The sequence below is a fragment of the Anarhichas minor genome, unplaced genomic scaffold (assembly GCF_050575085.1).
Source record: "Anarhichas minor isolate MPS153535 unplaced genomic scaffold, ASM5057508v1 ptg000017l, whole genome shotgun sequence".
Classification (NCBI taxonomy): Eukaryota; Metazoa; Chordata; class Actinopteri; order Perciformes; family Anarhichadidae; genus Anarhichas; species Anarhichas minor.
In genome coordinates this window covers 13,713,820-13,729,774 of record NW_027466463.1, presented here as the reverse complement: position 1 = coordinate 13,729,774, position 15,955 = coordinate 13,713,820, and the positions used below count along the sequence as shown (strand labels likewise).

At 40.7% G+C, this 15,955-nt stretch overlaps 1 protein-coding gene across 1 annotated transcript in view; it reads left to right on the top strand.

The window, feature by feature from the left end:
• The first annotated feature begins 13,177 nt into the window (after positions 1-13,177).
• dnmbp (dynamin binding protein) overlaps positions 13,178-15,955 on the top strand; it is a 31,644-nt gene continuing 28,866 nt past the window's right edge. Inside the window, exons 1-2 of the mRNA XM_076093941.1 lie at positions 13,178-13,722; positions 14,667-14,789. Coding sequence (XP_075950056.1) covers positions 13,578-13,722; positions 14,667-14,789 — 268 coding nt within the window. The 5' untranslated portion in view covers positions 13,178-13,577. The remainder of the gene's footprint in view (positions 13,723-14,666; positions 14,790-15,955) is intronic.

Below are 15,955 nucleotides of genomic sequence, written 5' to 3'. Positions count from 1 at the left end.
GGAAAGAGCTCTATCCATTCAGCTGAATTATTATTGAAGTGTCTGTTCATTAAATATGATTTTAATACTTTAAGTAGTTTCTCATATCGGTTATTTCCCACAGGGAGGTTAAAAAGATTATTTCCCACAACAAACCATGTGTTTTCACAGTATGGTTCCTCGTCCAGAGAATAATCCTCCAGGCCCTCTACAAACTGGACTCTCAACTTGTTTTTCATGTGCCATTCACAAACACTACAGAATACAACAATAGTCTCTCTCTGACGAACAGGAAAGAGGAAAAGCGCCCTTCACCGGGCACTCTGTGAATTTATGACAGTGAGCTGCCCTGAATCCAAACATGGAGTCACACTAATAACGAAATGTGAAATTCTCATTATGAAGATGAAGTTTAAAGAATTGTTGAGCGCAAACAATGAACACAACCTGCACTACCAGGCCGAATACAACTGCTGTGCGACTAATTTATTGATAATAATACATCTATTAATCTTAATCTTTATTTTAAAACATTTCATTCCCTATTAATCGTTTATCCCTCCCAATATATATTAGTGGATGTGTTAAATCTACCAGCTACCAGACATAGCTAGAGTAACATATTATATATTCAGCAACAGAAAATTATAGATTGGTGTTTTTTAAACGACTAAAAGTCAAGCAGAGTAACAGTCAGAGGAGCCATTGTCAACACAAAAACCAATGAGCTGTAAGAAATCTGACGTGAGTCATGTGGCATCAAACCCACTGTCATGATAAAACTGAGTCATGATCACAAGTCATTAACTTACTGACATCAGCTCGACTATAAGTCCAGTAACTACAATAAATGAGTACAATAACTTTCATTTTCTGCCTACTCCAACACGTCGTCACAGCTAACGTTTCTCAGAGCAGACACAATAGGACGATTGTACGACAATGTATTCTCTGCCTACAGAGCATTATAGCGACGATCAACTGGCAGCAAATATTGAAAGACAACAACAGACCCACTGGCCCTGAATGAAAGTGACCACTGTGAGAGAAGACAAAGCCAGCATTTCATACACACTCACTGATCTGGAGGGTTCTCAGCGGCAGTATGAGTGTGTGTGTGTGTGTGTGTGTGTGTGTGTGTGGGCTCAATATAGTATTTGTGTATGTGGCGTCAATGAAGCCCACCAGTGGTCCCACGGTGCCAGACGTCTCCTACACGGATTTATCGGAAGTTACAGAACAAGCACTCTGAAAATGAATCATCCAGAAAATGCCTGAATCTTTAAAACATGATCATTTTCTGTTGTGCAGGAAAATTTGGCATTTTGGAGATAAATGGTCTTCATTGGACAGTGACAATACAATGACATAGTGGAAAGTGTAATGGTATTATGGTAAAGCAAGTTAGGGCTCCATGTATATATGTGTATAATACTGCCATTTTCCACATATTGTTTTTAGTCAGACATATATGGAAAACATACCATGATACTGGTAATATTTCTTTTTATAATACTTGTCACGTGTACTTCTACATACTGTGTATACTTACAATCATACACACAAGCTCTTGCAACGACATGTCAATGCACACAAAGTAATGTACAGTACATTTTATTCATTTGTTTGTTAATTTATTGAACCCGAATTTAAAAGCCTAACCCTTGAAACCCTTGAAGGGCTTGCAAAAAAGATTCCCTACATCTGTTGCATTGCTTCTCCCTATGATAATATCTATTTATATTATCTCTATTAAATAAACTAACAAATCAATAAAGAATAGATACTGATATTAGCAATTATTGGTAGGCAATATCTTGCAAATATTAGTTGATATAATCTCCAGGACATGTCAAATATCATAACAGTGCTGCTGATATGTATGCATTAGGAGCTTTACTGGAGCAATGTTGGAATGTGAGGGTTCAGCAACTTATTAAATTCTTTCAGGTTTTGTGTTGAAAAAGTTATAGGACAGTAAAACCACAAGGTTAACACATGAAAAAAAGCTGGATGTGTTATAAAAATGTGCAGTTTTACATAAGCTTCACATGAACTCCCTCAGACAGTATCCATATTCAGGCTTTAAGTCATTTCTGAAAGTTGATAGCTGCAGTATTTTTTGTTGTGTCAGATTTCAACCATACGTGACACCATGTGTACAGTATTGTGATGAAGCCAATCTGTATATGCAGTATGTCCATGTGCACAGTAGAGCATGCAGGTACACTATGTTTGTGACTGAGCCTGTTTTCATGTGTGTGTCTGACCTTTCCTGTATCTCTTCCTTTTCCGTGCCAACACTTGAAGGCAAAAGCATCCAACTGACGGTGTTTCCTGCTATTGTTCTGTACATGCAAGAACACATATGAGGAAGCTGTCATTACTGCAGACGCAGCAAAAAAACAACAACCAAAAAAATAGATGGAGTGAATCATGCCACAACACAACTGTGGCCATGGCTGAGAAAATGTATAATCCTGCATGCAATGACTGTGATTATATGGCTCCAAAAAAAGGTTTTCATTGTCTTGATGAATCCAAATGAAAGAGCTGCAGTTTAAGATGGAAGACACAAAACAGATTACTGGTTGCACCTTCCTGCTGAGTGTCAGAAATGTTGAAGCTTGGACTGATCTGCATGTTGAGTTTGGTCTGGGTGGAGCGGACAGGCCAAACATTTGCTGATTTTGGGATAAAAAGGCCCACTCGTCTTTATCAGGGGTTCATCAATATTTTGAATAACAAACAGGTAAAGTACAGTTTTTTAAAAATTGGTCCTGCAGAGCAAGTTGGTCCTAAGTGAAAGTTAGTAGCCTAACATAAGTAGACATAACCTGATTAATAATGAGGGTTTGCTCTCTGAGAGGATATATTTTTGAAGTACTCAGATATGCAAAATGCAAAAATACTCAACCATAAGTAAAAGCCCTGCATTCAATGTGTCACTTTGGGTAAAAGTACAGAAGTACAATCAGCTAAATGTACTTAAAGTAGAGCTTAATTGATTGGTCTAAAATTAGCCTGCAACAATCCTGTGAATGTAATAATAAATATTATATTATTTGATCAATATAAGTGATTAAAGCAGCATTTTGATGTAATAGCTGGTGAAGGTGGATGCAATTTAAACTTTAATTCTACTGGGAGGTTTAATCTATAATAAAGTATCACATGTTATAGAGTGATCATGTGTGCAGTACAGTAACCAAAGGTTTTCAGATACAAATAATGGAGTAAAACAGTACAATACTTCCCTCCAAAGTACAAGTACCTCCGATTTGTACTTTATAGTAAAGGCTACTATTTATTTAACTTGCTGTAGTTACTTTAAATACTGGATATTTGACCACTAACACATGCAGTAACCGCAAAAGTTTAAGTTGTATCAAGTAAACAACAGCACCCACTGTGTGTGTGTTTTTTTTCCCAGTCAGGCATTAGTGAGGCCAGCTACGGGTCTCTCTGGAAAAAGTGGGTGGCGTTGTTGTAGGCATGGAGAGAAGCGCAAAGCGACCCGCCCGCGCCCGTTCCTAACGTGATGACAGCTGATTCTACCGACACAGAGCCACCGGGACCACCGCGTCACTTTCACACTGTCAACATGTCGTCTGGGCCTTGACGCTAAAAAAGGAGAAAGCCGTTATTTCCGGGAACAATGACTGCGCGCATTGTTCCAAAGCTGTGGGAAGTGTAGCCGCTCCAAAAAAGTTGAGTCGCGCAGAAAAAAAAGCAACTCGCGGCCACCTCATCATCAGGCTGAAGAAGTTGGATTTCTTGTCCGACTGACTCGATCCCACATTTTCCACAGGACGTTCAGACTCTTTATAGGTAAGGAAAAGCAAGACTTATCATAATGCATATTCTTTAGGTCGACCATGGGATGAAGTATGAGTGGAGATGCATATTTTAATAACACAAGAATATGCTTCTACATAACATTGCCTCAGAGTAATAACGGTGCATTTTCCTGTATTACACATAAATGAGTTTTGCACTGTGTTGTTTGGTGCTGACGGTGCATAATGCGTACTTTGAACAGGCAGCCTGTGGTGTGAATACAGAGCGTTGAGGCTAAATGACTAATGCCGTGAGCTGACTGAGTGATGGCAGTGAACACAAGCGCTGCAGACCAAATAATCCCCCCCGCTGTCTGTCTGTCTGTCACCTGTGGCCGCTGCTGTCAGTTGTTCCACCATGTGAGAGCCACACACACACACACACACACACTGAGGGAATATTCTAGTCACACACACACACGCATACACACGTTTCACTGTGGTGGTCTGTTTAACTTGGCAAATTAAATACCCGACAAAACAAAATGCTAAATTAAAGTAAAGACCAAATAAGTGTTGGTACGTAGTGTTGGTTGTATTTTACAGCTCTGACAGGAGTCTGTAGGTCTTTGGTGTCGTTGACTCAGCCACTTGGCACAAAGAGTCTGAAGCTAAATCATGTCCAGTTTATCACTTGAACTGAGTCAGCTATCCAGATTTAGTGGAACGGAATAATCTGCTTAAACTGACAACCACGTTACCATTTGTTTAAGCATAACAACGTAATCAAAGGCAAACGATTCAATTATCAGGACGAATCTCCCAAACACACTGTTAGAAGAGCAAGAGCCAAACATGATCTGTATCCTTCATTTCACTATACCTGCATTAATCATCAGGACAGTTTATTCGTACTGTCAGTGATATTCAGTATCATAAGTGTCTATTTAAAAAGAACAGTGTCTTTGTAGCTATTTTATCTGTCAGGGTATTACTTAATAATCAGAACAGACCTGACAGGCAAGGTTTCAGAGTTGGTTGACCGGTATAGCAACGGATTATTTCCTTTCTTCTTCCTCATATATATTTATTGTCGAGCCATTACATGCCCACATGTTTGTTCTATTAGCACAATAATGTGATGATGTGCCTTCATGACAGCATTTACACACACACTGTAGTCATGGAGCTTTGGTTTCGAAAGTCGAAAATAGCGACAAAACCTGCTTGAATCTCCGCTGCACTCCAGTTTCTCATCGTCCTCCATGTTTGTCTTCATGTTCTGCTCCACACGTGCGTGTTCATAAACAAAGGAAGCGAATGTGTTGTTTCATCCTGACACCGAATATCCACAAATACAAAATGTGTTGTGCAGCAAAATGATGCTTGTTTCTGATCCATTCATTGACTCTTTAAAGTCGTGCCTTTGAACCAGCCGCACTGCAGTCAGGACACTAGTTTGTGTTTCTGCTCTTGCTTTGGCGCTTGCACACGCTTGTTTTTTTAAATTGGAAGGACTGTGCATCACAGTGTGTATTTTACCTTTTCCTTCTTCTGAGTCATAACTGACAAACCGCCTGAAGCCTGCTTTTTGAACCACTATCAGCCTCAATCAAGGGTATCTTCTTCTTTCGTCTTCTTTTCTGTTGTGCTGCTTGTGTGTTTAGTTCAGAGTCAGGAATTGGGATGCACTTAAACATCCGACACTGAATTATTCATCGCTTGTATCAGGTTCCTATACCACCACTTGGTGACAAAGAAACCTGAGATGTTTGTGTCGGTTTGCGTGTGTTACATGCATGACACAAACATGATGCAGTAACTCCCCAATAAATCCTTTGAAAACATGTCATCGTGTTTATTGTAACAGCAGCATAGAGAATCACTGTGACGCGATGATAATTGCAACCAACCCAAGGCACTCCAAGCTACAACAGCGGAACAGGATATCAAACGGAGCAAAATAGCACTTTTAAAAATATCTTGATGATGCGTGGGACAAACGGGAACATTACAAATGTGATGTAAAACTCAGTCACTCTAGAGAGAAGGCATTTCTCAAACATTAAACGGTGACATTCCTTACGTTCTTTGCCGGCGGCACAGTATTGGCTCGGCTGAAAAGGCATGGAAATGAATTTGAGCTGAATGTGAAAAGTTAGGAAAACTATTTTCGTGCCAGTATGAGCAGAGGCTGCAAAGAACAGGGTGAAGCCTGAGCATTGCTCATCAGACATCATAAACAGATATTCCAGCACAGTAAGGCTGAGCTATAATGTGGACTGACGTTAATTATATGGTTGAGGTTATTAAAGAGAATGAAGAGTGCTTGGTCTTTTTTTTTTTTTTATGAGCTGAGGCCCAACCGAAATTGTTTACACAGACAAAATAGTTGTGTTTCAGACTGAGGCAATACGCCATGAAGACAGAGAGACTTCATGCTCGCAAGAAGAAAGACTAAACAAGAACAGCTCTTCATCAAGGCTCAGTACTCTGCCAGCTGCTCCTGTCATGAGCAGTAGATGATGAAGTACTGAAATAAGTAGCATGCATTTGTTTTGATCGACATAAAAGGCATATAAATGCCTCAGCTAATGATCCTTTGGCCGCCGTATACGTACGTGATATTCCGCAACTTAAGATACTTTGAAGATTACTTGTGAGGGAGTTGAAACTTGAAGCTGGACTTTGCTCTTGCAATCATCCTTCTACAAATTAAAGTGAGTGTCTGGAGTATCTGACAATTAAGACGTATATTAGTTTTATGATCTTGTGAAAATGTAATTGTTGTGATATTTAGGATGTGCTGCATCTCCGTGGAAAGCATTAAGAAACTAGTTTTATGGACCATAGAGACTTCTGTTGTAACTTTACCCCCTAATAAGCTTTATTTAATCATGTACAATTATTTCTGACACAGAGCGATTCATGGTTGTGTTCTCATGGTTTGATTGTTACTTATGTGACCATTTCAAGATGGATTTTACCGGCACTGCAGTGTTTTGGGAAGAATTCATGCGGAGCTGGTATTTCAGTCCTCTACGTCAACTATTCCAGTCCCAGTGAGCTGTCCCAAGAGTCGAAAACTCATCAAATCCGCCTAAGTTTTGCCATCTTGGCAGTCTCTCTTTTCGATGTCCTCAATTCATTCGGAGTTGTTTAAACGTTTGGGAGGAAAATGTGAGAATTTTAGTGTTTGGGTGGATTTCCGAGAAAAGAGCAAATTTATTTCACCCTCCGTGAATTGATCATGTTTCTGCAGGCAGGGAGAGATGAGTTAAGTAACAGCTCACATGCAAACTATTAGGTGCTCTCAGCCATGTTTTTAAAGGAGCGGCGCCTCGAGGGTTCCCTCCGCTGTCCAAACAGATCCGTGTATCCGTGACAACGCAGTCTCTGCCCTGTGAGCTCAGACATCTGAGCCGTCCTCCTCGCTGTGGAAATGTTTATGCAAAAGAGCGTTTCCACCCAGTGTGTGTGTGTGTGTGTGTGTGTATATGTGCGAGTGTCCATTAATATTCAACACGTGCAGGCTTGAGAGAGGAATGGAGGAGCAAATATGTGAGAGAAAAAGAAGCGAAGGAAAGGAAGAAAAAGGATGCAATGGAGTCTGAATAATGAGCACATTCCACTCAAGGGATGCCGGTTTGCTCACCAAACTGCAGATATTCGACGTGAATGAAAATGTTCAGACGAAGGTGGACTTAGAGCTGTGGATGAGCCAACAAGCGTGTTTCCAGCCTTTTTCCAAAGGACCCACCCAGGGTTTTCCCCTACATTCATCTAACGGCAGTAACACATCTTGCAATGCCGTCTCTACTGTTAGAGAAGTTACAGACAGTGTTTCAACTCGTATAAATAAGGCAGTAAGCAGAATAAAAACACATTTTGCTGTTTTTAAAACAACGTTTTATGTCCAGACGAGATGCAAACAATACAGGACGGCTGTAGAAGTACAGATGTCAGAAGTACAGATGTGAACAAATTCATTTTTTACTGACTTTTTGATGCAATCGGGGAAGGATTTCTGTCTCAAGGTGGACAACACTGAGAGGAAGTGTCCGTTTGTGAGTAAAGGACAATATTGGTCCGATGCATTTGCAAACGTCAACCTAACCACAGAAGACGGCTTTCTGTTTGGGCTATTTTAGATAAAAGGAGCGGCCCTTACTGTCTCTTTATGTAAACAATTGTGTCAAAAAAAGGGTTTTGTTTCCACTACAGTGATTGTTCGTATTGAAATGCAGAGCTGGGCTTTTAATGTACAGTACTGTATGTCTGCGTGCTCTTTTCATCTCAGTGTATGTGTTTACGGTTTGGATGTTTGAGCGGAATGAGACGGCTTCGCCGAATATTTCAACAGAGTTTGGCATCTTTAGGCCTTTGACTCAGCTTGCCAGATGTGTTCATTTCATCCAGCTGGCTGAGGCCACGTAGTGCTGCCTCATCTGGTTGAAATGCACTTTAAAGCCAGACTGCTCCCGTCACCGTCCTGCTTTTTACTTGTTGTTTAGAACAATAACTGTAGAGCACACGGTGGAGCCATACATTTGGTCAACGATTAACAGTCACTTATGTGATAGTAAAGTGAATATCTTTGGGTTGTGGACTGTTTGTCAGACAAAATGAGCAACCTTGAGCTTTGAGACATTTTTAAGACATTTTATCGACCAAACATAATGAAAATCCAGCCCTCGTATAAGGACAAGACCACCAAGCACTATTTCAACAAATTATGACACGTATTCATTCCTGCTGTGGTTCCTGACATTTTAATTGCAATGGAATACAAATAATGATATCCAAATTGGTTATGTCGTTATGTGACAGGGGGTGTGAGCCACTGACTCTACAAACAGATGGTTAGAAAACCACATGACCTGTGTTGACAACTGTCAGCCACACAGAGCCCCCCCCCCATCACATGTGCTGAAAGACTAGACGGTCAAAAGAAAAGCAACAGATGTCCCACAGTTTTTAATATCCAGAACCGTCCACTGGCCGGTCACCTGTTTTGGCGATGTTGTTTCGAGGTGAATGCGTTTTAGTGGGCTCAGCACTCTGGATGGGAGGACTACACTTCTGCACAGTAAACAGTCAGTATCAAAAGACATCAGCTGTCATCCAGCCCACTCCAGAGGCTTCTACCAGTCTCTCTGTGTGTGTGTGTGTGCTGACATCCACGTGGCAGTGTGCCACTCCAGTGTATCTGAATAGGATGAATGGCACATTGGTCGTGCATCAGTGTGAGCCTCGTCCTGGCAGGCAGACGGATAATGAGGCAGCGGCTTCATTGTTGCTATCGGATGACCCGGTTCAATAGAAGGTACAGGCAGTCAGCAGATCCCACTTCCTCCACTCGGTGCTCACACTCACACAGTGTTTCAGCACACACCCTGCTGTACCTGTAAGGACAGAGGACAACCTGAGATGCCTGGCAGCACATTTAAAGGAGGAGCAGTTTGAACCTAGTTATAACTAGAAGGGGCACATTTAATGTGTTCTTCCATTTAATGGTCCATGCTACAACCTTCCGCAAAGTTTCATGAAAATCACGCCTGTTTTCCTGTAATCCCGCTGACAAACAGACAAACAAACCAAACTTAAAAGTTAACCTCCTTGGCGAAGCTAACAAAGTTGAGGTCCCACAGTCAACATTAGTGGAACAAAACCATTTTGGGTAAGCTTAAGAAGAGCAGATACTGTTAAACAGAGAGAGCACGTTCACCGGAAAGCACCCGACAATTTATTTTTTCGTGGTTTCGCCACAGCTGATTAAATCTGCAAGCGGCGGTTGTAATTATATCCTGCCAAAGTTTTTATTTTGTCACATGCTTTTTAAGACACTGAAATTGTGGCTCTTGTGATTTAAAAATTGCACTCTTTTAAAATGCATTTTTAATATAGAAACGGTTAATAGTTTATTCCCCAATGTTGTAGTGGTCTAGTACAGCTTACTGTGATGTCTTTCTCTTCAGATTATCTTCATGAATGAATAACGTGTGATATTTTTGATGTAGATTGGTTTGCATTATCAGTTTGTAGGTTTAGTGAAGGGGGATGATGGTTGCAGGACCATGCCTCAGGTCAGACAGTTGGTGCTTTGTCCCACTATCAGCTGTTATGTATGCATGTGTGTGTGTGTATATATATATATATACTGTGTGTGTGTGTGTGTGTGTGTGTGTGTGTGTGTCACACACAACTGTTGACTTGGCTGTCTGTCGTAATCCCGTTACTTTCTCCAGGAAGGTGCCAAGTGGCCCACTAGTCCCAGTCACACTGTCTCATTCACCTTCTCCACATGAAAACAACCCCCACTGTTCCTGTATTATGTCATCAGTGTTGTTGAAGTGGGAGAAGACTTACATTTTTTGTCTGGAGTTCTTCATTTAGATGACAACAACTGGTAAACACCATTTAAAGATGCAGAGTCTCCCTTTAAAATCGTTAAAATCGTTTTCTGTTGTCGTGAGTTCAGTCATGATCAGAGTCCCACTGCTTATCAAGGCCTCATAAACCCTAGTAGAAGAGACACACCTGTTTAATACTTGTTAGGAAGTCTTGTTTCAGTGTGTGAAATGCCCTTTGTACTTTTCCAACACGTGTCCTGCAGTAAGCAATGTCTTCCATTGACGGAAGGGCAGTAATCTGATCTGGTACGCCAGCAACCATAGAGTGCATAGAATATGTACGTAGCCTCTGTGACGTCACCCATGGGTATCTGAAAAGCCATAAAGCTCAAAGTGGGGGGGCTCCGGACGTCTCAATCTTGGCCGTGACGACACATCCTAACTACCGGCTAATCCGTAAAAATGAAGCATCATAAAAAATATGAGAGTTCAGACCTTCAGTCTTCAAAGCTTGTGAAGCAACTGAATTCTGCGTGGAACAAAGGATATGATGCTTCTTTTAGTCCTCATCCTGGACAAACGATACCTGAGATTAAGTTATATTCAGTCCTTAAAGGATGCAGTGAAATTGTTATCATATTATGAGCTAATTTTATGGCGTACTGGTCTGTCATGCAAGTTATACTGCACATTGGTTCCCTTGTTATTTGCCACCCAGTTTAACAACCCTGTCCAATACAGCATTACATGAGCAAATTACACCAATATTTAGTATTTGTATAACATAACATGAGTCTACAGCCATGCTTGCAGCTCTGCCAGGCTGTTTACAGCGATGCTTTGAGCTAAATGCTAATGCAGCATTTACACATATGAAACTGAATCATGTTTGTATCTGCGTTTTGCAATAAATTCGATCACAATTGATTCATGGATAGATTAATTTAGCACTGAATTGCATTTGCTTTGTCAAACGTTTAAAAATTACGAGCTTATTTTACGTGTCAGCTGTTCTGTGTAAACTGCTAACCCAACCATGTTCAACGACTGTGTGTGACCACGTTATCACTGGAAAAACAAAACGGTGTTTCCATCACGCAGCTCGTCTTGTCATCTGCCAGAGCAGGGTGTAAAAGTCAGCACACACTGACAGACCCACACATATCACTAAGGAGCTTCTCTGGCTGGATGCAGGTCTCAGGATTAACTTGAAGAAAGCTGCAGCGGCTCGGAGACTGCAGTCGGGTGTGGAAAGAAGTTTGGTGGCACTGTTGTATCAGCAAGTTACCGAAGGCTTTGATTACAGTAGAGATACTGTACATTTCAGCTCACTATTGAAATAAGTAATTTACTGTAATTTTACAATTCAAAAGTTTTACAGTGTTTCAAGTGTTCAACCATCGCTGTTTTAAAAACAACATTCTGTTTCCTTTCATGTTGGTCTGTGATTGGCTGGTCATATTGCCACAAGACACACGTCTCCATTTTCGAAGCTGTAAAAACATGGAAGTGGTGTTGGTTGTGGTTTGTGACGCGTTTCTGCTACGACTGTCTCGATGTATGGTGTGACTTTCTGTCATGCTCTTTTTTTTTTTTTTTTTTTATTCATGGCACGACACATGTTCTGGCTGTACCCGTCCTCGAAACACTGAGAAGAAATCCTCTCCCAAATCACACAAATGTGTGTTCTGTTTGTGTGAGCAACCTTCTTTTATTTGTGAATGGCTTGTCAAAAGGAGAAACACAGTCAGAGTCTTAACGTGACGTCTCTCAGAGGGAGATGAGTTCTCTTTATTTACTCATTGCCTTGCAAAACACACAAGTTCAGGCATTTCTGTAAAGACCTTCATCTTTCTATTTTTCATGAAAGCCATCCTTCAAAGATGGGTGCTATGTGATTCCCCTGTGTACATGCCAGGACATGTTAAATCTGCCATGGTGTCCAACAGGCAGCTATTGTTTCATTTGAACTCAGGAAATGCAGAAAGATGATTTTATGAGTCAGTATGCCTCATGTTGTTCACCCTGCTCTTTCTTAAAGAGAAAGGACATTAAGTACGCCTCACATTGTGTTATTTTTTTAAATTGATGAATAGCATAACATAACAATTAACAAAGAACAACATGGCTTCTGTTCCATCTAATAAATGCATGTGCCGCCTGTTTGTGCTCATTGCCTGCTGTGTTTTTCAGCCTCTACTTGCACACGTCCCTCTGACTTGCATTAGTTACTGCCTTGTCTTGGGTTTCACCATGTGGTGTTGATTCCACAACCTACATCCCTGAGAGCACCAACTGCTTAACCTTCACTGAGGAACCTACACATACACACACACACACACACACACACACACACACTGTTTATTTGTTCTGTGAACGCTGGTCCTCTGCCCCCTCTATCTACCTCCACAGCCACATGAAGGATAACCTGAGCCGTGGCACTGAACTGGACTAGAGTCCTGTTCCTCCCCCCCCCCCCTCTCGGCTCCGTCGACCAACTAAACAGAGGCTCCATTGACTTGGGCAAACTGCAGCCCTCTTCTCCCATTTCCTGTCTCTTTCAGCATGTCCATCCCCACCTGTGGTTAGCCTGTCTACAGATAATGATACACAAGGGCTGGTAGAATACTTATTAAATGCAAAGTTTGTGTTGTTTTGCATGTGTTCACTCATTTTGCTGAAGTAGGCAGCACACGTCTAAATCATTTTCCTAAACATACTTTTTATTCTGTATGCACATTTTCTTGGAATATCTTTTTTCCGATCACATTTTTAGGGAATTTAAACATAACTGGATGACCTGAATGCTCCTTTAAGAAGAGCAGTTGGTAAATGTGATTGTATTCCACTGAATTGGATTTGAACCCCTCATTGTACTGCAGGAAACACGTTTAAATTAAGTCCTTAATTTCAAAATGAAGCTAAGATCAGTAGCCGACTGGGTATAATTTATTCAGGCGGTGCATTCATTTAATTTAACCAAAAATACATCTAGTGTTAAGTATTGCTTCTACCAGTCACCCAGAATACACAGAGCCGTAGTTACTGTACATTAGTGTACTGTACATCTGAACCCTCATGAGGAAGCAGAGAAACAGGAGAAGGACAGAAGAGTGATGAGGAATGTCATTCAGCCGTCTTAAGTACAGCTTCCTTTGCTTATCGGCCTCCTTTTTATTGCAGGTTTCTCACGCCCTCACTCCCCCTTTCATTTGCGGTTGTTCCACAGAAGCTCTCTCTCCGTGAGGCATTTGTTGATTTGTATGGCGAGGATTTTGAATAGCAGCAGTGTGCCTTGTGTAGAAAACGGAGACACATTCCCTCATGGGAAAGACTTCTGCATCTTGTTAATCCTAACTTTTTTTACTTGTCTCCAGGATTTCATGTATTTGTAACATAACACAGCTTTGGTATGATCTGTTCATCTCTTTTTTTTTTTTTTTTTTATCTCAACAGGTTATGAGTAATGGAAGCAGGATCGGTGGTGCGTGCCGTCTTTGAGTTTCTCCCCAGCGTCTCCGAGGAGCTGCCACTCTTCACCGGCGATGTCATCGAGGTGCTCGGTGTCGTGGATGAGTTCTGGTTGCTTGGCAGCAAAGATGGCGTCACAGGTAAGGCGTCAGGTGTTATTTCTTTTACTGTAAATAGATTTTTGTGGTTGAATATCTCTATTAAGGAGTTGCACTTTGTTTACCACAAAGAAATTCAGCCTAACTTCAATGTGTCTACAACAACAAGACATATGGGAAACGTATTGTTTTTTTCATTTGTGTGAGCATAGCAATGCTTTCCAATAATAGTTTGACATGGCCTGGTTTACTTCCTCTCTGAGTTTTGTAATGCATTACACAATACATACATGAATGGCCACTTGGGATTACAAGTGAAATATTCTTGCCCTTGAACAGGTCTGATAATTGAGATTAATCAATGAAAACTACTTGTTGAAAAGTGAGGAATTAAATATGCTTTTTTATAAATTCATAAATAAGTTCTTACACATTAAATCGTGTTTGTTTCACTTTTCTCTTGATGTTTGATGGTACAATTTGCAGAGGAAACGCAATGCATTCTGGGTAAGACGAGAAGTGTGCATCATTGCTTCCTGGCTTTCTCTGCCTTTGGTTTTCCAAGAGGCACTTAAGATGAGAAAGGGGAATCCCTCAGAGGAGAGGAAACACACATGGAAAACACAGATGATATCAATACATTTATGGAAGGACTTTCCTGGAAAGAAGAAAACTGGAAACTAAAGGAGAACAATTTATAATCTGTTCAGACAATGTTCTTGCTGATAAGATTTGAGGATTGCAATACTAAACAGTACCTGTATTTGTCCCTGTACTGTTGCTATCTACAAATAATGAAATTAGGATGAAGATACTACATCCGGATAACAATGTATATCTCTTGTATGAACACTAGACACATCTGGATTCAGTCTTGTTGTCATTGTCTCGAGGAGACAGAGGTGTCAGGCACATGTTGGAGATGTTTTTCATTGTGTTCACTGTAGTCATCAGATTGCGTTCGTCCCTCCGTGTCCTGTCTTCAGGTCAGTTCCCCAGCACCTTTGTGGAAGAGGTTACCATCCCCAGCACCAAGCCTGGAGACAGACTCTTTGTGTGCACCAATGATTTCAGCTCAGCAGAGCCGGGCAACTTGTCCCTGAAGAGAGGTACGGACATCCTGCATGCAGACAATCATGACTTATAGAATAAAGATCGTAAAGTATGAACCACTCCTCGTCTTTATGAGTCCGAGTCATAAAATAGAACGACTTTCATCAGAGCACACATTGTTTTGCACAGGATACTGTATGTAACACAACTTTGTTCTAAATACTATTTCTGTTAACTCTTAACGGGTCATGTTTTCTCACATAGCTTAACGCTACTTGTTGATGTCGCTGTGTTCAGGTAAATTGTTTATTTTGTGTTGTAGTTGTGTTGTGTTGGACATTGTGACCGTGTCTCCACTGACACAAACTGGGACCCACACACTCTTAATGTTGCCAGATATTAAAAATCAAACAAAGTTTTTATATTAATAAATGTACAACAGAATTATTGACTCTAAAAACTTAATTATTTATACAAATCATGCCCTGACTTCCCATTACAACAGCACCACATAATGACTCAATAAACACTCAACACACAAAGTCTCCAAAAATCCCCACTAGATGTCCCCAAATACCAAACTAAAACCTAAGTAGACTGGCTTCTCTTTTTACATTCCTGAATTCTCTCCTATGATTACATTACTTGTTTCTAAATTTTTTTCATTCAACAAAAAGCTCATGCATGCAATGCTGATGTTCGCAAAGTTCCTTTACATCGGTAAAACTTTTCATTGATGTCTTGTCTTGTCATTCGAGGTTCTAGTGGTAGTCATAGTTGTAGTTGAACAATATTCCAGTATATTTTTTTTATCGTCATAATAACACTTCCTGGATCATAGGAAAAATAGGAAACAGTTTTTACTGGCCATCTGAGAGTTTGAATGTTCATTTCCAGTATGATTTTCCGTGGTCTTTATTGGCTGCGTTCCAGTATTGGTCCCAGACACAATGGGAGGTGGAGCCGCAGGTCTTTGGAATGTAACCCCCACGACTTCTGGCTGACCGGTCGACATTTCTATAATCCCTCGTTCTCCAGATATATTAGCAGCAGAGCTAAGTTATTAAGAATGCATTAATGAAGGTAATCTGAGATAACTAAAGCTACCTGAGTGCAGACAAAATTAAAAAAATAAAAAGTCTAACATACCCGGCACTTCATTGCAGTTCTTTAATTATATTCACGTTGAGTCAAGTCAGTTCAATCTAGTTCTGTTCAGTCT